At 42.1% G+C, this 23,179-nt stretch overlaps 2 protein-coding genes across 5 annotated transcripts in view; one reads left to right on the top strand and one right to left on the bottom strand.

Moving 5' to 3' along the window:
• Positions 1 to 10,840, top strand: part of ppfia4 (PTPRF interacting protein alpha 4) — a 289,705-nt gene extending 278,865 nt beyond the window's left edge. For 3 of the 4 annotated variants that reach the window (XM_034166935.1, XM_034166937.1, XM_034166939.1), the window contains 4 exons: positions 1,286 to 1,354; positions 1,443 to 1,629; positions 1,765 to 1,862; positions 10,072 to 10,840. In XM_034166935.1, the coding sequence (XP_034022826.1) occupies positions 1,286 to 1,354; positions 1,443 to 1,629; positions 1,765 to 1,823 (315 nt within the window). In that variant the 3' untranslated portion in view covers positions 1,824 to 1,862; positions 10,072 to 10,840. The remainder of the gene's footprint in view (positions 1 to 1,285; positions 1,355 to 1,442; positions 1,630 to 1,764; positions 1,863 to 10,071) is intronic. The other variant, XM_034166936.1, reaches the window with a different exon arrangement.
• An 8,495-nt stretch (positions 10,841 to 19,335) lies between these two features.
• On the bottom strand, positions 19,336 to 22,707 carry myog (myogenin). Its single transcript, XM_034166940.1, has 3 exons — positions 21,492 to 22,707; positions 20,912 to 21,011; positions 19,336 to 20,828 (listed from the first exon to the last, which is right to left on the bottom strand). Exons 1-3 carry the CDS (start codon positions 22,023 to 22,025, stop codon positions 20,710 to 20,712), a joined length of 753 nt encoding a protein of 250 aa, XP_034022831.1. The 5' UTR covers positions 22,026 to 22,707; the 3' UTR covers positions 19,336 to 20,709.
• Positions 22,708 to 23,179: the final 472 nt, after the last annotated feature.

Below are 23,179 nucleotides of genomic sequence, written 5' to 3' on the forward strand. Positions count from 1 at the left end.
GTTTAAAATCCTCAAGGTCATCAATCCCGCCGCGGTGAGGCTTCAGCTTCCAGCCTCACTGCGGATCCATCCAGTATTTCATGTGTCGAAACTCAAGCCCCATCACACCTCGCCCCTCTGTGCACCCGGTCCGGCACCACCTCCTGCCCGGATCATCAATGGCGAGCCGGCTTGGACAGTGCGCCGGTTGTTGGACGTCCGTCGGATGGGCCGGGGCTTTCAATATCTGGTGGACTGGGAGGGGTATGGTCCCGAAGAACGCTCCTGGGTGAAGAAGAGCTTCATCCTGGATCCGGCCCTCCTGGCCGACTTCTACCGTCGCCACCCGGACAAGCCCGGTCGGGCGCCAGGGGGCGCCCATTGAGGGGGGGGTCCTGTTGTGTGGGCCGCTGAAGAGGAGGTACTGCTGGCCCACCACCACCAGAGGGCGCCCTGCCTGGAGTGCGGGCTCCAGGCACCAGAGGGCGCCGCCGCCCCACAGGAGCAGCCTCGGTAACAGCTGTCACCCATCACCTGAGACAGCTGACGGCAATCATCAGTGGGGTATATCAGCAGGACGGCATCTCCACCTCATCGCCGAGATATCGTTCTTACCGGAGAGGTAACGTATTGACGCTAACAGAGTGTATCTTTTTGGATTGAGCTAGGTATTTGGATTACTGTTCCAACGAGAGGTGGAGGTAACTTTCCTGCTGTTCGGAGTCCTGGGTGCAAACGCGCCCCCATCTGACTGTACTTTGTTTCCTCGCCAGCAGTACCAGGTCCGACACGCGGAGGCAGTGGCCACCTGGGAGTTCGGGACTTGGCGGCTCCAGTATTCCCGGGGTCCTGTGGCGGAGGAAGCCGTGTGGTACCGGTCTTACCTTGGAGAGGCGTCTCCTATCTTCGAGCCTGCCCACACGACACTTTTGTGAATTGACTGTTGTCCATTTCTGTGATTGGTTGTATTCGTTGTGCACATTCACAACAGTAAAGCGTTGTTATTTGACTTACTCCATTGTCCGTTCATTTGCGCCCCCTGTTGTGGGTCCGTGTTCCTACACTTTCCCAACACTAACCCTAGTTTAGATTATTTCATCTGCCTGTGGCAGACAGATGGCTACCTTTGAGAGTGGGATGAACCAGTTATCTGCCTAGGTAGTCACCATCCGGGACGGTTCTGTATTGTGTGTGTGTGTGTGTTTTGTGGCTACACGGTTGCAGCATCCTTTTGCCTGTCAGTTATTTTCAGATCCGGACTGCACATTGTTTCCTCTGCTCACAGCAGTTGTGTTTTGTTCCTCAGGCGCGGCAGGTTCTGGAGCGGGAGTTCAACAACATGTTGGCCTTGGGAACTGATCGCCGACTGGAGGAGGTGACCTTTCACGCTGCTGCTTTTGTCAAATCGGTGCTGTTGCTTACAGGCCAACTGTCAACACTCACATTTTTCCACATTCCTGTAGAGCGGGGATGACAAATCATTTAGACGCTCTCCATCTTGGCGCAAGCGATTTCGTGCACGGGAGGGAGGAGCGGGTCTTGGAATGATGGCGGGCTCCATGGAAACGCTGCCTGCTGGCTTCCGTATGCCGTCAATGTCAATGCCGCCCTCTGTGACTCTGGGACACCGAAAACAGCTCCAGCCTGAAGGTGTGTTGCTGTAATAACTACTTCAGCCTTCCTGTTCTCTGTGTGTTTGCGCGCTTTCTGTTCTCTTACCTTGGCCTGATTAGCTGCATGCTGTGTCCTCTCTGTCTTGCTTTGCCACACCTATGCTCTCTCAAGTTCCTCCCCCGGCACCCCCGAGGCTCGACCCCTCGGCCGTGCGGACCTACTCGTGCTAACTCCTCTCTGCTTACTAACAGGAGCGCTAATGCTAACAGGTAAGCTAACAGAAGACTAGCTAAGCTCACAGAGGTTAGCATGGCTTTAGCTGTGTGCCACATGAGACAAAACAGCAGCACAAACGTTTAGTAGCAACTAAAACATAACACCGTTAGAGTAAAGACTCCAGTGTTAATCCATCAGGCTGATATTTTCTTTTTACTTGTTTGTTGTGTTTGCAGGACCACTCAAAAACTAATGGATTCCATTTTATTTTCTGATAAACCTGCATCACAACCACTGATGTGAACACAGCTTTTAAATTAACTGATTAATTTGTTTTTACTTACATTTTACAGTTAAAGGACAATGTCAGTTTTTTACTATCTTAGTTACTTTGTTGGCAGGTAGCTGAGTGGATAAGGACCTGGCCTTTCAATGTGTAAACCTGGGTTCAAATCTCACTCATGCAACCGGTCAATGTACATGGACATCACCTTTAATTTACATTGTCTCCATCCACTCAGCTGTAAATGGGTACCAGCCTCAGCTGGGAAATAACCTGCATCAGACTGGTGTCCCATTCTGGGGGAGTTGTCGAGTCAGAGCCGCTTGATGTGATGGAATCTGGAGATAAATGCCAGCACCAGTGGGCCTATAGAGGACTTAGTTACAGAAACATTTATATAATTAATTATGAATACTTATTACAGTATAAGTAATGCATGCATTGAGCTTTGAGAAACCACACATAGTTGAGTAAGATGTTTTGTTTGTTTGATTGTTTTTTACTGTATGTAACTTCATATTACAAGTTCTTTGTGACTTCATCATGTTTTTTATACCAATTAATCACAAATATTTTACAGATCAATATGAGCCTTTAACCAAATCTCTAGCCACATTGGTAGCGTTATGGTGAATGTGTTTTAGACAGTGTTTTGCTTGACCGTCACGCTGACCTTTGTCCAATTTATTCAAATACTTAATAATCTGGAGACAATAACCCAAGTAATATTCTCATTCTAACCAAGTTTGGTGAAAATCCATCCAGACATTTTTTAGTTATTTTGTTCACACACATGCATAAACCCAAACACACACAGGAGGGAAAAGGATACCCTGCTCCTGGGAACTGAGGGTTTTAAAAAAGTGCACATTACTGATTTCATGTCTGATCAGGAATCAAACCAAGGCTCATCTGGTCACAAACCCGTCTCTAGGCCACGACCTCCCCGGCAGTGACCAACAAAGAAAAACCCATCATGATGCAGTTAGTTTACACCTACTCAGCTACCTCCAAAATAGTGTTGACATGCATGTCTAATTCAGGTAGATGTGGATTTTCAAGTTGTTTTTTTTTTTTTTTGTTTTTTTTGTACTTTAGATTTTAATTATTCATTTTGTGTTATCACAACAATATGGTAAAATAACAAAAATGCATGATCCCTTTTTACAGAGTGAGGGATCGGCCCTTGATGTTTGCATCAAAGCCTATTTTCAATAAATTCTGTAAAGGAAAACGTGTGTCAAGAAGGCACCTGCAGTAGAGCTCTAAATGAACTCAAACCCTTGTTTTCCCGAGCATTAAAATTGCACACAGTAGTTATTAACACTTGCATTTTATGATTATTTACAACATATATTGCTGGTGATACCACTGGATATCTTTTGGACATTTTTACGATACACCACATATGCTGTGAACCAACAAACCAGAATTAAAGGACATGTCGCACGTTTTTACCGTCCCAGTTAGCAACACAACAGCAGAATATTCATGACTGTAAGTCTCTCTGCGCACATAATTAGTGGTCTTTGATGTTTATTATTGCTCTCCATGAGCAAGTTAACAGATACATTTCCAGAAAATGTCTCACTCTGGAATTCTTGGCATTTCTCAGCCTGTGACATACATATTAGGAAAACCGAAACATCCCAATGGCTGACAGACACAGCGAAACGAATGTGGTTACGTCCGATAACGAAGCTTCTGTGCTTTTAATTGAAAGTGATGGCTCGGATTGGCAGAGGAGACAACACACTTCACAACAAAACTCTTAACTTTTTCAGAGTCTGTCAGCTTTTGGAACCTGAAGTTTCGTGACCAGTGTTGCCATAGTTACTTTGAAAAGTTACTTTATTAGTTACTTTATTAGTTACTTTATACAGTTACTTCATTAGCAGCTTTATGCAGTTATGTATTAGGAGCTGCTGACAACTTGGCATGAGGGCTTAGTGTTTAGCACTGTTGCCTCACAGCAAGAAGGTCATGGGATTGATTCCCACCCATGGCCTTTCTGTGTGGAGTTTGCATGGTCTCCCTGTGTTTGTGCGGGTTTCCTCCGGGTGCTCCGGTTTCGTCTCACATTTAAAGACATGCAGGTTTGGTGAACTGGAAACTTTATAATTGTCCAGGTCTCCCTTGCAAAAGAGATCTTGATCTCAATGGGACTAACTTGGTTAAATAAAGGTTAAAATAAAAAAAAAAAATAAGCAGTGTAACTAGTAATCTAACTTTGTTACTCTTAAGAATCAACAAAGTAACTAATCAGCAAAGTAACTAATAGTTACTTTTCTGAGTACTCAATCTTAAAAATAACCAAGTTAGATTACTAGTTACTTTATTAGTTACTTCAGCAGCTGCTCACAAGTTGTCCACAGCTGCTAATGAAGTAACTGTAAAAAGTAACTGTAAAATGTAACCGTGAAAAGGAACTAATAAAGTAACTTTTCAAAGTAACTGTGGCAATACTAGTCATGATGCTGCTGTTTGTGTCAGAGGATGCTGGTTTACTGCCGCCATGTACATAGACGTGGGCTGTCTCCACCACGCTGTTTTTACAGACTGCCTGGACATGCAGATTAATGTCTCATATTGGAAAAACTCAGAAGACGCTATTTTCAGGAGATAATGAGCTCTCTATCTAATGTGCCACAATCGTGACAGAATTTGAGCTGAAGTCAGAGCTGCAATCAGACATTATGCATGCGCATGCAATCAGAACCTGATGGCAAGTGGACCTGGACATTATTCTCTGACCTGCTATCTGTACCTGAGGACGAGTGAAACTTGAAAATGATCTCTAGCTGTCGATCTGAGTGATGACTAGTGGACTGTTTTCTTGGCTGGTGATCGTGCATGTATGATCGCGATGCATGCATGGGGCCTTCTTTAATGTGGACTTTTTATTTGGAAATCTTTACAACTGGGTGAGTGGAATGTTCATTGTTCATATTTTTCATCTTTTACTTTGCGTTCCTTTCAATGGAGCTTTCAATGAAAGTAAAATTTTTATTTGAGAGAGTCTGTGGGAATTGATTTGGATGTTTGTGTGTGCAGCATGCTGTTTTAACACGCATGTCAGCTGTTTTATTGACGCTGTGAACATGGACGTGAAATGTCACAGATCTGATCACATCTGTACAATCACACAGATGTGATCAGATCTGTGACATTTCACATCCATGTACTAAGCGGCCATAAACAGCTGACATGCGGGTCATGACAGGCAACATGATGACACACACACATATATATATACAGTAGTGTTCAGAATAATAGTAGTGCTATGTGACTAAAAAGATTAATCCAGGTTTTGAGTATATTTCATATTGTTACATGGGAAACAAGGTACCAGTAGATTCAGTAGAGTCTCACAAATCCAACAATACCAAGCATTCATGATATGCACACACTTAAGGCTATGAAACTGGGCTATTAGTAAAAAAAGTAGAAAAGGGGGTGTTCACAATAATAGTAGCATCTGCTGTTGACGCTACAAACTCAAAACTATTATGTTCAAACTGCTTTTTTAGCAATCCTGTGAATCACTAAACTAGTATTTAGCTGTATAACCACAGTTTTTCATGATTTCTTCACATCTGTGAGGCATTAATTTTGTTGGTTTGGAACCAAGATTTTGCTCATTTACTAGTGTGCTTGGGGTCATTGTCTTATTGAAACACCCATTTCAAGGGCATGTCCTCTTCAGCATAAGGCAACATGACCTCTTCAAGTATTTTGACATATCCAAACTGATCCATGATACCTGGTATGTGATATATAGGCCCAACACCATAGTAGGAGAAACATGCCCATATCATGATGCTTGCACCACCATGCTTCACTGTCTTCACTGTGAACTGTGGCTTGAATTCAGAGTTTGGGGGTCATCTCACAAACTGTCTGCGGCCGTTGGACCCAAAAAGAACAATTTTACTCTCATCAGTCCACAAAATATTCCTCCATTTCTCTTTAGGCCAGTTGATGTGTTCTTTGGCAAATTGTAACCTCTTCTGCACAAGTCTTTTATTTAACAGAGGAGCAGAGACTTTGCGGGGGATTCTTGCAAATAAATTAGCTTCACACAGGCGTCTTCTAACTGTCACAGCACTTACAGCTAACTCCAGACTGTCTTTGATTATCCTGGAGCTGATCAATGGGTGAAAAATGTTCCAAACAAAAGTTCCAGCATCATCACCTTGCCCAATGCAGATTCGAGATTCATCACTGAATATGACTTTCATCCAGTCATCCACAGTCCACGATTGCTTTTCCTTAGCCCATTGTAACCTTGTTTTTTTCTGTTTAGGTGTTAATGATGGCTTTCATTTAGCTTTTCTGTATGTAAATCCCATTTCCTTTAGGCGGTTTCTTACAGTTCGGTCACAGACGTTGACTCCAGTTTCCTCTCATTCGTTCCTCATTTGTTTTGTTGTGCATTTTCGATTTTTGAGACATATTGCTTTAAGTTTTCTGTCTTGATGCTTTGATGTCTTCCTTGGTCTACCAGTATGTTTGCCTTTAACAACCTTCCCATGTTGTTTGTATTTGGTCCAGAGTTTAGACACAGCTGACTGTGAACATCTTTTGCAACATTGCGTGATGATTTACCCTCATTAAGAGTTTGATAATCCTCTCCTTTGTTTCAGTTGACATCTCTTGTGTTGGAGCCATGATTGATGTCAGTCCACTTGGTGCAACAGCTCTCCAAGGTGTGATCACTCCTTTTTAGATGCAGACTAACGAGCAGATCTGATTTGATGCAGGTGTTAGTTTTGGGAATGAAAATTTACAAGGTGATTCCATAATTTATTCCTCAGAATTTAATTGTCTAAAGGAAATGGGATTTACATACAGAAAAGCTAAACGAAAGCCATCATTAACACCTAAACAGAAAAAAACAAGGTTACAATGGGCTAAGGAAAAGCAATCGTGGACTGTGGATGACTGGATGAAAGTCATATTCAGTGATGAATCTCGAATCTGCATTGGGCAAGGTGATGATGCTGGAACTTTTGTTTGGTGCCGTTCCAATGAGATTTATAAAGATGACTGCCTGAAGAGAACATGTAAATTTCCACAGTCATTGATGATACGGGGCTGCATGTCAGGTAAAGGCACTGGGGAGATGGCTGTCATTACATCATCAATAAATGCACAAGTTTATGTTGATATTTTGGACACTTTTCTTATCCCATCAATTGAAAGGATGTTTGTGGATGGTGAAATCATTTTTCCAGATGATAATGCATCTTGCCATAGAACAAAAACTGTGAAAACATTCCTTGCAAAAAGACACATAGGGTCAATGTCATGGCCTGCAAATAGTCCGGATCTTAATCCAATTGAAAATCTTTGGTGAAAGTTGAAGAAAATGGTCCATGACAAGACTCCAATCTGCAAAGCTGATCTGACAACAGCAATCAGAGAAAGTTGGAGCCAGATTGATGAAGAGTACTGTTTGTCACTCATTAAGTCCATGCCTCAGAGACTGCAAGCTGTTATAAAAGCCAGAGGTGGTGCAACAAAATACCAGTGATGTGTTGGAGCATTCTTGTTTGTCTTGTTGTTCTTGTTATTTTTCATGATTCCATAATTTTTTCCTCAGAATTGAGTGAGTCCATATTTTTTTCCCTCTGCTTGGTCTAAAAAAGTAACCGTTACTGACTGCCACAATTTTTTTTCCTGATTTCTTATAGTGTTTCTTAAAGCCAGAAAATTGCCATTTGAAATGACTTTAGTTTTGTGTCATGTCTGTGATCTGCTTTTTTTCTACAAAATTAAACAACTGAATGAACATCCTCCGAGGCCGGTGAGTTTTTGCCAGGGGTTGTAGATAGATATATACTCAACAAAAATATAAACGCAACACTTTTGGTTTTGCTCCCATTTTGCATGAGATTAACTCAAAGATCTAAAACTTTTTCCACATACACAATATCACCATTTCCCTCAAATATTGTTCACAAACCAGTCTAAATCTGTGATAGTGAGCACTTCTCCTTTGCTGAGATAATCCATCCCACCTCACAGGTGTGCCATATCAAGATGCTGATTAGACACCATGATTAGTGCACAGGTGTGCCTTAGACTGCCCACAATAAAAGGCCACTCTGAAAGGTGCAGTTTTGTTTTACTGGGGGGGGATACCAGTCAGTATCTGGTGTGACCACCATTTGCCTCATGCAGTGCAACACATCTCCTTCGCATCATCCGTGAAGAGAACACCTCTCCAACGTGCCAAACGGCAGCGAATGTGAGCATTTGCCCACTCAAATCGGTTACAACGACGAACTGGAGTCAGGTCGAGACCCAGATGAGGACGACGAGCATGCAGATGAGCTTCCCTGAGACAGTTTCTGACAGTTTGTGCAGAAATTCTTTGGTTATGCAAACCGATTGTTCCAGCAGCTGTCCGAGTGGCTGGTCTCAGACGATCTTGGAGGTGAACATGCTGGATGTGGAGGTCCTGGGCTGGTGTGGTTACACGTGGTCTGCGGTTGTGAGGCTGGTTGGATGTACTGCCAAATTCTCTGAAACGCCTTTGGAGACGGCTTATGGTAGAGAAATGAACATTCAATACACGAGCAACAGCTCTGGTTGACATTCCTGCTGTCAGCATGCCAATTGCACGCTCCCTCAAATCTTGCGACATCTGTGGCATTGTGCTGCGTGATAAAACTGCACCTTTCAGAGTGGCCTTTTATTGTGGGCAGTCTAAGGCACACCTGTGCACTAATCATGGTGTCTAATCAGCATCTTGATATGGCACACCTGTGAGGTGGGATGGATTATCTCAGCAAAGGAGATGTGCTCACTATCACAGATTTAGACTGGTTTGTGAACAATATTTGAGAGAAATGGTGATATTGTACATGTGGAAAAAGTTTTAGATCTTTGAGTTCATCTCATACAAAATGGGAGCAACACCAAAAGTGTTGCGTTTATATTTTTGTTGAGTATAGATAAAAAAGTCTCCGTAGCTGCTTGTTGCGAATGTTGTATACTTTGAAACCGGTCACGGAAGTGCACAAAGTCATCCTAGTGGATCATCGGATAGTCACCAACAACCTACATCTTAATTGTTATGAATTCAGTGCAACATGTCCTTTAAGCTCTAAGACTAGTGCAGATTTGATATAAAATGATATATTGTAAAGAATACACAGAGCTGCCTGCATTTTTTTTATTTATACCACTAACGTGATAGCATTTTTTAAAGTAAGCTGTTAGCATTATCTTGTTGCTTTTTTGGAGCATATATTAAAAATTCACAGTATGGATTAATTTCCAAATCACATTTTTTAAAAGTACTTTCTCGTTTAAAAAAAAACCTGTAGTCACTGGCCTGTATAAAGTCATGATTGTTAACTATATTTAAAGATTACCCTCTTTGTGAAAAATAAAAAAAAATAATAATTAAAAAGTCAACTTGTCCTTTAAATATAGGTAAGTTTAATGTTAAATACCTTCAAAGTCCCACATTTCTGTGACTATGCAGGTAGAAATTACACAGTCACATTCAGAATTTGTGCCTGAAAAGGGTTGTTTTACACATTTAGGAAGTCCATACACTGTTGAGGCACACCCTGTGAAGTGGTCTGTGCCCTGAGCAACACACAGACATCCCTTATTGGTAAGGTATATATATATATATCACCGAGAGTCTTAAAAACAGATAGTAAAATTTCTAATATGGATTGCTGTGACATATCATCATGGGATCTAAAACTAAATGTCTCAATCCTGAATTTTGATTATAGCAGGAGAGTTTGTAGATGCGCAAAAATTGTGAAGCTTTGAAGGTGTTTTAATCTGAAACTCCAACTATATGGAACTGTTAAGAGCAGCTGGAGAAAAAAAAAAGATTTTTCACAATATGACCCCTTTACATGACAAAAATTGTCCAAAGGGTTTACTTTTAATATATTTAGATGTTTCCATGTTTGTTCTTCTCTCACTTTCTTTTTTCTCTCTTCCAGTGCATTCTCATTACCTATACGGACACATGCTTGCGGCCTTTTGAGAGTGATATGCCAAATCTGGAGAGGGAGAACTCGGTACCAGCTCCTTTGGTGCCTAGGCTCACCTCCCACCCTTCACCTCTCAACACTCCTTCGGACACGTGCAATACAGAGGCCAACTCTGACCTTTGAACTCTCGAGAGTGCTCATTCGCTGCGCTCGCTGCTGTAAAAGGAGACTCGTCCCAGTCTCGCCCAGTTTACCCCAGTGCTCCCAGTAGCCTTGTTGTTGTGGTGTCGTGTTCCCGCTCCCTTTGGTCTCAGCTGTGGGTTCTCGTCCTGGTTCTAAGAGTCGCCAAGTTCAAATTGATCTCAGTCATCATGTTCCCCTGTGACAGAACAGGTGGTTAAGATGTAAAGAAGAAAAGAATATTGTGGTGTCCAAAGCCTTGGCGATGAGTTTTCCTTTGGGTTTGGGGGAACAATGATGCGTAAAGAGTAGATCCCACTGCACATTACCCCTCTACCGGTTATGCAAGGTATTACTCATGAATTGTCTTTGTACATAAAAAGGATTACATATGTTTTTTATAGAAATATTATATAAATATATATTGGGGAAAAAAAAAAATATATATATATATATATATGGAAAATATTATAATATCATGGCTGTATGAAACCCAAGGCCCTGTATTCAGTAGTGACTGTTCTCTCTCTTTCTTTCTGTCAGACCTTTGTGTGTCTCTTTGCTCTAAGTGTCTGAATCCTAAGTGGGCGGGACATAATAAGAAGGGGTGTGGTTATACAAGGACTCCTCATCACAGGTTCATGGGTCCAATTTCAGATGTTCCCTAATCTTCTTTTGACAGTACGTAGCTGTTATCTCTCTCCTTCTCTCTCGCCTTCTGTGCAACACTATGTAGCCTAGAATAGAGATGATCCTTTGATTTGATGGGTGTGTGTGTGTGTGTGTGTGTGTGTGTGTGTGTGTGTGTGTGTGTGTGTGTGTGTGTGTGTGTGTGTGTGTGTGTGTGTGGGTGTGGTGTGGGTGTGTGGGTGTGTGTGACAACCCAAAGTCTCTATGCTTGATGACGCGAAGACGTACATGAAAAAAACACTGTAGCTCTTCTTTATTGATTCCTCACTTTCTTCTCTCTCCCCTCAAACTGCTGCTCTACATCAGCCAATGATACACACATCAGAGTGAGACAGAGACGTGTAATTGTGTGCCGTCACCTCCCATTTGTTTGCCATGGAGATGATGTGCCAGTGAGCAGTCAGGGCTCTTGACTGACCAACACCTCATCCAGTGAGAACACAGTATGTGAACCAGTGCTGGATGAGTGTACAGTCTTTTTTATTTTCCTTTTTCTAAAGTGTGTAAAAGGTGTAATGTGCTATGTGGCAGCTATGAGTACTGTGTCTTTATTCCAGGTGTGAAATAATGCTGACAAATCAAGATTTTATTATTTGGCTATTTAAAAGGGTGTACTGTATTTATGACCCTATTATAGATATGATTAAAGCTGTTTTTTAATGATTTTTGAATATTGTGTTCTTTCTGACAAGTTGTGGCCTCAGAAAACTGAAATGTTAGCTTCCTGTATTAACAAAGTTGGACTGAGCTTAGTAACACGGCACCATGTTTGTATTGTGTAGGTAGGAACGGAGTTCCGCCTGTTTAGAGGAATTAAACAGGCACCAAAAAGTGTGTTTGTTGTACTGCTGACCAAGAGACAATGGGGCCTCATGTACAAAGACTTGCGTGGATTTCCTACTGATACCAAAACCGTGAATCTATCAAAGTGTGCGTAGGCATGGATCCACGCACGTTCCGTTTGTACATCCCACTGAACGTGGAATTGAGCATTGAACCAAACTCCTCCCTGGCCACGCACTATTTAAATATGTAATTTCATGTAACTAGGCACTTGGAGCAGGGAATCCCCACGACGTCATTAGACAACATGAACACAGGAAAGAAATTATACTATAGATGACTGGAAATTACATGGAGACACTCAGGGATAGTTTATTTGCTACACTGTTAAACGGATTAATCATGAAACTGGAAAAATGTTCATGGAAGCTACAGAGCGTGTGTGTGTGAGGACTACACACTGTGAGCTCAGAACAGAACACACACTGACATTAATAAGGTGAGGCGCATCTCTGCTGACATTGTCACAATCAAAACGTTACACATGCGTTTATTGGCAAATTCTGAACACAGGAAGCCTTTTAAGAAGCTCTGCAGCTCACCATCAAGCAAAAATAAAGACATTAATAATAATAATAATAATAAACATATTTGAATGCGCACATGTCCAAATGCGCCTGTGCTGGTTAACGTTCGGATTAATTACACGAATGCACTATACAGCTAGCAGGCAGCCATCGTGCACTATGCCAGCCTCCAGTCTGATGCGCATTCATGCATCACATATGATGTGAACATGTGTGCAATCAGTGGGTCTGATCACATTAGGGAAACTGGCTCTCACTGCAAATGGTGCTTTAATGTTGGAATGTGATGTATCTTGATGACATTCTGGCATGGCTGGGCTCAAGGTTGACTGGCACTCTCCTGACCGATCAGCCAGCTCCCACTGGAATTCCACTGTTTCCAAGAAGTGCAGCGTGGTCAGTCCCTGTGTTGGCACAGACAACCCCCAACCTATTGCGCTCTGGGATGGCCGTAGTTCTGCACACACCCCCAGTAACACAGACCTTGGCAATTGACATCGGTTTGTGAGCCAATTATCGTCATTTGCAAGAAAATCCTTGCATTCCCTGAATGCACGCTCATGTTGGATAGGACCATTTGCAAGGTCCACTGATGCTAACGCAGCCACTGTTAGTGCTATTATACACATCACTTTGCGCATGGTTTTATATCTATCCATATAATTGCAAATACGTGGGTGTGTTAATTGTTCATCAGTGTGTTGCTGATGTGCACATGCACATCACTCTGATGTGCACATCAGCAACACACCTCTACGTGTCTGCAGTGGAACAATAGCTGTAGAAACGTGTACGCCAGCCAAGATTTTTTGCGTGACGCACTGCACATTTCCATTGTCATATACATCTGAATGTTGGCGTGCAGACGATTGTATAGCACATTTTTGTGTGTATGCACACTTTGTACAAGAGGTCCCCTGGACATTAAATACAGTATATCAAAAATATATAGCCACATACTCACATTTTATCCATGCACAGACCACTTTTTGCGTCATTAATTAATTGCTCTACCTTAATCCCTCACTCTGCTGACTCACCAGAGTACACACTTTTTCTCTGACCAAATGGTGTCAGTTACACTATAAAGCCAGCAGGGAGGGCGTTCCTATATTAGCCGAAAAACACTACATACTATTACATACATACTAGTACTATAAAACATCACATCAAAAACATAATATTCCCTAATTTTGGGGCCTTTTCTACAAGTATTGTTTTGAGAAAATGTATTAAGTAACATAAGTAGTGATAATCCTGTATAAGCATGCATTTTTGAATGCTTTTTGTTATATCTATTTGGATTTGTGTGTTTGTACAGCAGGAAAAATAAGCATTTAACACATCACCATTTTTCTCAGTAAATATATTTCTAAAGGTGCTATTGACATGACATTTTCACCAGATATCATTATCAACCTGAGTAATACACACATATAAAGAAACCAAAACGAATAAGTACAGAAATTATGTATAATAATGTGAAATGAAACAGGAAGAACATGATGAAAGGAAGGTGCAAAAGAGCATGGAAAGCCAAAACACCAGCTGAAATTTATCAGAAATTAGGAAGCAATCCTGCCCTTTATCAGTGCAAATAAATATCAGCTGGTTCAGTCCCAACTGATGGCCTATAAAAAGGTGTCTCATTACCAAGGTGTCACACAAGAAACATCTCATGATGGATCAAAGCAAGGCTCTCAAGATCTTTGCAACCTTACTGATGGCACACAAAATATACTGATAGCATTGGCTAACAGAAGGTTTCTAAACTTCAGAATGTTCCAGTGAGCACTGCAGGGCCATAATCAGAAAGTGGACAACATCATTTCACCATAAACTAGCCATGACCAGGTGCTCTTCGTAAGATTTCCGACAGAGGAGTGACAAGAATTATTAGAAGGGTTGTCCAAGAGCCAAGGACCACTTGTGGAGAGAAACTGAACAGTTGATTCCAAGAAAACAATGAGTAATGCATTCAAACGCCATGGCCTGCATGCACGCTCACCACACAAGACTCCATTACTAAAGAAAAAGCATGTTGAAGCTCATTTAAAGGTTGCTGCACAGCATTTAAGGCCCCTTCACACATAACATGACTGAAGTTGACTGGCGCACAAAGGAGGAATCGCATGCCACTCGTGAAAAATCGGAGCCACCTCGAATGTTGCTAACTCTCCACCATGACACATGCGCAGTGAAGGCAGGGGAGTGCTGACCGGCACAAACACGGCAGAGAATCCCCGGGTGAAGTGTGGGAGTTTCATCACAAACCATTCAGCTCGGCTCAGTAAACTTAAAAGCATACTCGCTGTCACCTATGGCGGACCTCCCACACGCCACCCAGGGATTAGTCTCTTCCGAGAAACAGCAAAAGAAAACAGGAAAACGGTGTACTGTTTTATTCTCGGCTGCAATCACCGAAGCAGTCGTGAAAAGTGCAGTTTTTTTCAGTTCCCAGTGGAGAAGGCAAATGGGAGACGTGTCGGAAAGTGTTAGCCTACACAGCTAAACAGAGTAGCTCTGTTCTCTCACCTGCACAACCACCTCGACACGTTTGAAGTCCCGGGTCATAAACCAATCGCAACATTTTTGCTTTGCATTTTCACTTTGTTTGTGTGTAATTTGCCCAGAAATGTAGAGAAAGTGCCATGTTTCTGTTCCCGGAGGTAGAGAAATTACATCATATGCGTTTATATTTTACCCCTTTAGGGTTCGCTCTCAAATGAGACTGCGCTGCCCAATTCGTAACATAAAATTTAGCAAAAATCTTCAGCTAAATGACAACATTTTTAATGCACAAATCTGAACACCTGATGTTCACAAAATGATTTCTGGATCTCACAGCCATAGACTGTGTATATCCCAGCAGATTCAACATATGCACATGCATATTCCCCACCATAGACATTACGTAGACACCTCATGGACTGCATTGCCTATTGGAGCTGACGTATCAGAGCAGCTGCCATCTTAGATGGGTCCCTATTGCACCGCCAGTGGATTTATTTGTACTGCGGAAGGTGTATCCCCAACTACAATAATCCATAGCTCCTCGAATTTTACCCAATTTTCTCACAGTTTGGTTTGTTAGAAAAAGCAGAGATTCAGTTACAGGATGCTGCCTGCCACACATGAAAAATGTGTACTTTCATGCTGAAAGACTTTGTCTTGTGTTCTTTAACAAAGACATATGGCGTGACATCAATCAATCAATCAATTTTTTTTCAGCGCTTTCTGAAAGACTTCTAGTGTAATGAAACTTATTCCCCACTGCTGGGTAGTCCATCAGAGTAAATGTAAATGTTATTAAGAAATGATCAGACAGCAGGGAGTTTTCAGGGAATACTGTTAAGTATTCAATTTCCATACCATAAGTCAGAACAAGATCTAAGGTATGATTAAAGTGGTGGGTGGACTCATTTACATTTTGAGCAAAGCCAATCGAGTCTAATAATAGATTAAATGCAGTGTTGAGGCTGTCATTCTCAGCATCTGTGTGGATGTTAAAATCGCCCACTATAATTATCTTATCTGAGCTAAGCAGTCAGACAAAAGGTCCGAAAATTCACAGCGAAACTCACAGTAACGACCAGGAGGACGATAGATAACAACAAATAAAACTGGTTTTTGGGACTTCCAATTTGGATGGACAAGACTAAGAGACAAGCTTTCAAATGAATTAAAGCTCTGTCTGAGTTTTTGATTAATTAATAAGCTGGAGTGGAAGATTGCTGCTAATCCTCCGCCTCGGCCCGTGCTACGAGCATTCTGGCAGTTAGTGTGACTCGGGGGTGTTGACTCATTTAAACTAATGTATTCATCCTGCTGTAACCAGGTTTCTGTAAGGCAGAATAAATCAATATGTTAATCCATTATTATATCATTTACTAACAGGGACTTAGAAGAGAGAGATCTAATGTTTAATAGACCACATTTAACTGTTTTAGTCTGTGGTGCAGTTGAAGGTGCTATGTTATTTTTTCTTTTTGAATTTTTATGCTTAAATAGATTTTTACTGGTTGTTGGTGGTCTGGGAGCTATGTTCCCTATGTTATGTCCAAATAACTCAATTTTAGTTTCATCAGTCCACAGCACCTTATTCCAAAATGAAGCTGGCTTGTCCAAATGTGCTTCAGCATACCTCAAGCGACTGTGTTTGTGGCGTGTACGCAGAAAAGGCTTCCTCTGTATTACAGCATCATACAGCATTTCTGTGTGCTGTGTAGTTGACCGATGCACAGAGACACTATCTGAGAGCAACATCATGTTGTAGTCTTTAGAGCAGGTCTGTGGGTTGACTATGACTGTTCTCACCGTCCTTCACTTCAGCTTATCTGAGATTTTTCTTGGCCTGGCACTTTGGGCCTTAACTAGTACTGTGCCTGCAGTCTTCCATTTCCTCACTATGTTCCTCACAGTGGAAACTGAAAGCTGAAATCTCTGAGATAGCTTTTTGTATCCTGCCCCTAAACCATGATATAGCACAATCTTTGTTTTCAGGTCATTTAAGAGTTGTTTAGAGGCTCCCATGTTTCCATTTATTAGAAGAGATGCAAAGAAGGGAAACATTTGGAAATGGCCACCTTAAATACCCTTTCTCATGATTGGATTCACCTGTGTAAGGAGGTCAAGGGTCAATGAGCTTACCAAACCAATTTTGTGTTCCAATAATTAATGCTAAATGTATTCAAATTAATAAAATGACAAGGGTGCCTAAATTTATGCACCTGCCTAATTTTGTTTAATTAATTATTGCACACTTTCTGTAAATAGCAGAAACTTAATTTCACTTCTCAAATATCAGTGTGTTTGTCTGTTATATGATATATTTAACTGAAATCTCTGATCCAGACAACCAATGATTTATAAAGGAAAATAATGAAAATTATCAGGGGTGCCCAAACATTTGCCTACAACTGTAATGTCTTTGCTCCCCACCACGTTAACGTTAGCTCATTAGCATTGCGTTACATGACGTTGAGTGAGTTCTAAAACATGAAATTGTTTTCAAAATGTGAATAATTAAAATAAATCACCACTTTCAGTCCATCTGTTCAGCAATGGTATGAAATGAAATTTAATATAACTTTCTGCAGGCTAATCACACTCAAATAGCATCTCCCACAACCAGTTGACTTCCGTGGTAAAATATGTGGTTAAAACAAAGAATTCGACAACTTTATACTACAACCTCAATTCCATTGAAGTTGGGACGTTGTGTAAAATGTCAATAAAAACAGAATACAATGATTTGCAAATCCTCTTCAACCTATATTCAACTGAATACACCACAAAGACAAGATATTTAATCTTCAAACTGATAAACCTAATATAAGTTGAAGAGGATTTGCAAATCATTGTATTCTGTTTTTATTTACATTTTACATGTCCCAACTTCATTGGAATTTGGGTTGTAAAAAACTTAATTTGTCCAATTCAGATAACATAACAAAGTACCTCTGTTGTCCAAAAAGCATTTCTACTTGTCCAGGACACTTGGGTGACTGTCAATACCAAACCCTGCTCTGGTCATCAACTGGTATGCTGGCTTGTGCCCGAAACAAATATGGTCACTGCTGTAGCATGCAAAAGTGAAAGTGGTGTGACATGAAGAGGGTATATCCATTAGAATATCATACAGCCAACATTTACTAACATGTATATGCGGACATGATCGAGCGAAGCGTCTACCATCAGTTTGTGGTTTTTTACAGCTTTTAAGACAATGTTGTCTGTTTGTGACTTTTTCTCCACTGGGGCTGAATTTTTATGCCATTTCCAGTTTGTGCCTCCGTCTACCATACAGAGAGTTCGCTCCTATTAACAATCAGCTTAATAGCTTGTGTTAAACAATGTAAAGAATGGGTACAATATAGTATTAGAACCAGTCAGACCAACAGTGTCCTCATCAATTACAGTCCACCTGAAAAGCGATAGGCTCAGGGAGAGTAAGCAAAGAGGGAGCTGCTAAACCAGCACAAAACTTTAAGTCATTTTATCATAAAAGCAAAATTACTGCCTAACAAAATGGAACAGCTGAAACCTCCCGTGTCTGTACAGAAAAACACTGGCTCAAACTGACAATGTATGGAGAGGCTAACAGGCTAGCACTACAGGTCAAGCAGCTAACCACTATGGCAAGAAAAGTGGTTAGAGACACAATGTGAGACATAATGTGATTACGTGCATGAAGACTCTGAAGCATATTTTAAAGAAAAATGGTCTGTTTCGGCTAGGGGACGGTCAAAAAAAAAAAAAACATTCATAAGGCACATTAACAGGTGTTGCTACTTAATATCACTGTTGTATAAATAAACTATATTTCATACGGAGTCTTACAGCTGTGCAAGTTGTAGCAACTTACTCCCTCATCTCACGGGATCCCATTCTCTCGTGAATCCTGTTGCTGTCTGTGTGTGTGTGTGTGTGTGTGTGTGTGTGTGTGTGTGTGTGTGTGTGTGTGTGTGTGTGTGTGTGTGTGTGTGTGTGTGTGTGTGTGTGTGTGTGTGTGTGCGCGTGCATATGCGTTCAGTCTCCCCCCACCTGATTCCACTCACTGTGTGCTCTGATAGGCATGAGCTTTAATATGAAATTAGGTTATTGGGAACGCAAAAACTATCGCAAGGGAACGCAAAAGTATTGCGAGGGAATGCAATAATCTGGGCCAAAAAAAATGAACCACCATGTCCCTCGGCGGGCTCCGTAATATACTGTTCTCTGAAATATGAAGATTTATGAAGAAAATGTCCCTTGGAACATTATTGCAAAGGCTCTGCTCCACCAAGAATAAACCTGTGATTTGGGGGGTTTACAAATGTTCTGACTGTTAAACTTTATTTTTAAACATGTTAATGAGCTTAAAGTTGGAATAACTAAGTTTAGTGGAAGCTAAATCATCTACTAAGGGTTTTCAAAGTTAGCTGGTTGGTTGAAAAAGTTAACTTTGTTAATCATTTCTTCAATCTTTGATATCATTATGATGGTGGAAATGGTGACAGTGCAAAGTGACAAGTTAAAGTTGTACTGAAAATGGTCTTTATTTCAAGGATTGGACAGAAAATAACACTTATTTGGAACATCTACAAATACACAACAATCAGTTATAAAAGTCAAAAATAAGTTAGCAAAAACAAAATACAAAATAAAAATGACAAAACCACTCTGTAGAAAAAGGGAACGTATTTACATCATCTAGCATTCAGAACATGTTTAAATTAAGCAGATCTTGGTCAAAACTGCCATGTTATATATTGGCCCCACAAAAAAAAGTATGTTAAGCTTAAAAACACACACAAAAAAGAATGAAAGAGCAATGAAAGGTCTTTTAAAAAGTAAAATACACTGACTCATCACTCATCTTCAACCGCTTACTCCAATTAACGGTCACAGGGGGGCGGGCTGGACCCTATCCCAGCAGTCATAGGGCATGAGGTGGGGTACACCCTGGACAGGACATTTTTAAATTAAAGTTACAGTTTGTTGTCAATAGTGGTGAGGTTTCAGATTGGATCATGCTGTCGACAGTAATGATTTTTTCTTCTCTTGACATTTTTGCTTCTTTGGCTACAAGGACTCATGCTCCCTTCCCTTCTCTTCTTATAAGCCATACGTATGACCCTCCATTTTTTTTAAATGAGGGTTATTCGAAGATTATTATTTGAAGATTATGAGCCTGGACGATAGTAACCGGCAGATGGTGTGTATATAGGAGAAACCGCTGATTGCTCCTCTTTTTGTTTCCATCTTCTGGCTGCACTGTAAAATGCAAAAGATGGAGGATGTCATGTCCCTTTTGGGCTACTGTATCAACATGGTGGTGCAACATGACGCCCTCCATGGGGGCGCCCACTCCCATGTAGATATAAATGACTCATTTTAAGCTTATGAAAACATGAATTCATTGTAGGTAATTACAAACTAATGAAACCACGGGTATGAATGCTATATTCCTTTTCTGTTAATAAACACCCCTAAATCCTACATACTGTAGCTTTCAGTAAGGGGGGGGATAAAACTACATTGAGACTTGGAGACTGGAGGCCAGCCTGGTAGAGATCCACTGTCGTCTTGGGTGGTAATGGCATGCAGGAAAGTTCTTGAATCTCAACTCAGACTGAGCTCCTGAAGCTTTGACACACAGGTCTGGACCACAGGATAAGGCAGGAAACAATGGGAATAAGGCCTCATCATGAATACCGAAAGAGGAATTGTTTTTGGCAAACAGGCCCTCAGATTAGCAGAGTGACAATTCACATATATAACATTTCAAATTTAGCATAAAAGCATCAAAGAAAGTTGGAATTTGGGATTGGTTTTCATGCTGCATATATGTGGCCTTGCCACGAGTGTCATTCAGCTTCTTTTTGGGCTCCCTGTGCTTCCATGGGTTTGCTGTGCAGTGGCTCTATTTGGGAATGTCCACAGGAAAGGCCACAGCTCCGTCCTCCGCAGAGATGCTGTCTACGATGGACACCAGGGCGTGCATGTTCCCCTGCTCTGGAGAGTCGGCAGCACTCAGGAGATCTGTAAGGTTGGTGAGAAGAGTCTCAGATCGTGCGAGTGAAGGAGCGGCGACTTGCTTGCATCGACGTACACGTCGTACTCACCCTCACTGCTGTAGCTCTGTGTGCACTGCTCCGGGGTGCTGCTCCACTCAGGACTGCTGCAGCAGGTGCTGCCCGAACTGGGCTCACTGGAGGACGACCCCTGTTACCAAGGAGACACATACACAAGTTCCTGCCCATCACACTGTGTTATGACATGACACATACCATCGTACACAGTGTGCACTACAGTGCAGTGTAACACCACGGGTGAGTCAGCCAAAGTACACTAAGCAAGACCACAAAACACACAACTACAGCAAAAAGGAAGAATCTGTAACAGGCTGGTGTGATTTTGATGGTGGCGTTATTAGACTTCTTTTAGAGTCAGTTTGTATGATCACACCAACAAAAAATCTGTTGTGGTTGCCCCATAAACTGAAAATGAGTGTAAGCCAGTTTCTTGAAGGCATAAAAGCGTAATGAAAAAAGAACAGTAAAGGATATAACAAAATTATTTTAGAAACAGTCTTACTTCTTCCCATTTTTGCTGCTCATGTTCAGTATCTGTCTCTTATTCCAACCTAACATCTCCCTGTCTCCTGCACCTTCCTTTGTCTTTGGTGTTCTATGTCCTACTCACTCTGGGTTGAGCTGGGCTCGGCCGGTAGTGCAGTCCCAGCTGTCCTGACTCAGTGTCCTGCTGGTTGAGAGAGGACACCAGAGCTTGCAGCCTTTCGATGTACTGGATGGCACTCCGCAGGATCTCCACTTTGGGCAGCCTCTGATTGGGGTTCATCAGCGTGCTCCTCTTCAGAGCATCAAAGGCCTCATTCACCTTCTTCAGACGCCTTTTCTCTCGCAGAGTGGCTGCCCTTCGACGGTCCATTGTTACCGTCTTCCGTTTGCACAGCTTGCAGGCCCAGGGCAGACACTGACCCGGGCAGTGGGGCTCAGCGTGAGGCGACAGGCTGGATGGAGACACTTTGTCTTCTGTCCCTGTCACCCCGACTCCAACACCGCCAGACAGACTCCCACACAACCCCATAATGGAGTTCCTCTCCTGGTAGCCTGCTTGGTCGTACGCCCCGGGTAGGCGAGTGGGGAAATAGGTGTCTCCTCCCTCGTAGAAGCGCTGGTCAGGGAAGAAGTAAGGGTTGGTCTCAAAAAGCTCCATGTAGCCTGGATGTAGGGGATAAAAATCCCTGATCCCCCTGAACTGCTCTACTGTACGTGGTTGTCGGATCCCCACCTGGAGCGTGCGTGCTGGACTGTACGTGTGCTTGCTTGTCTTCAGTCTGGCCCCAGTTTGTGATAAGTGGAAGAATTGTGAGGAACAACTGGTGTGGAGCAACTGTAGGCCGGCATTTAAACCCCTCTGCCTGCCGCAGGATCACAGGGTTAAATTTAGCACGAGCCCCCAGAAACCTGACACGACGTTTAGCTGTTGCTGCACATCTACACTTCATATCTCTGTTGGGCCTGGGCCCTGCTCTCTAGGGCTTTAAGGCCCATTCGTGCGTGTGTATATACAAGGTGTGTATATCCTCACACGCCTGTGTGTCTTACAAGTACAGGATATGATCAGATACCCATGGAAATGGGACAGGTAACCTCAGATCAAAGATGTCCTTCTTAATAAGCTAATCCTAGACTCGTGTCACTGTCCATGACACCATACATAAGTCCCCTGAGATGGGGGTGGTACGGCAGGGGAGGAGGGGCAGGGACAGTCTGGAGACAGCTGTCACTTCCACCAGGAGTCAATGATATGCAATGACACAAGTTGTTAGACTCTTTTATGATGTGAATTGTGGATTGTTATAACCTACTCAGCAACACATCTGATTCAGATTTATGCCAAACTATGCCACAAAACAGAGCAACCCAACAACTCTGTGCTACATATGCAACTGCATTAATATATGCTGACTTTTCTTGTACAGTGACCTTCTCAGATCCACGCAGATCTGTGAGAGTTTGAGATCATTATAAAAAGTCCAGGACAACACTAATACACACATGATGAGGACTGGCCTTCATTCTCCTGACCTCTTCCAGCCAGCAGTGGCATTAGCCTACCTTTTAGGTGTTAATCCTTCCAGGACATGACTCACCTCATAGCTCACCGTCTAATTCAGGCCTGCTTCCGCCAACGTGGCTAAATAGTCAGCAGAGAAGCAGCCTACAATGACAGGCAGAGTGTTACAGTACACTTTATATCCCAATGTATCCTATATGAGTGCTGTAGCTTCACTACAGTTGTGATTAGACATTTATGTATACTCATCATGGGCATGAATATCATGGTAATTTTGGCCTTTGAGTGAT

This window comes from Thalassophryne amazonica, chromosome 3, assembly GCF_902500255.1.
Source record: "Thalassophryne amazonica chromosome 3, fThaAma1.1, whole genome shotgun sequence".
NCBI classification, from domain to species: domain Eukaryota; kingdom Metazoa; phylum Chordata; class Actinopteri; order Batrachoidiformes; family Batrachoididae; genus Thalassophryne; species Thalassophryne amazonica.

Bases quoted from the DNA above. Each gene is read 5' to 3' on its own strand.
- myog (XM_034166940.1), bottom strand. From the start codon at position 22,025: ATGGAGCTTTTTGAGACCAACCCTTACTTCTTCCCTGACCAGCGCTTC. The intron at 21,012-21,491 runs GTGAGTAGGACA...CCTTGGTAACAG, and splicing joins CGAGCCCAGCTCAACCCAGA to GGGTCGTCCTCCAGTGAGCC. The intron at 20,829-20,911 runs GTGAGTACGACG...CCAACCTTACAG, and splicing joins ACAGAGCTACAGCAGTGAGG to ATCTCCTGAGTGCTGCCGAC.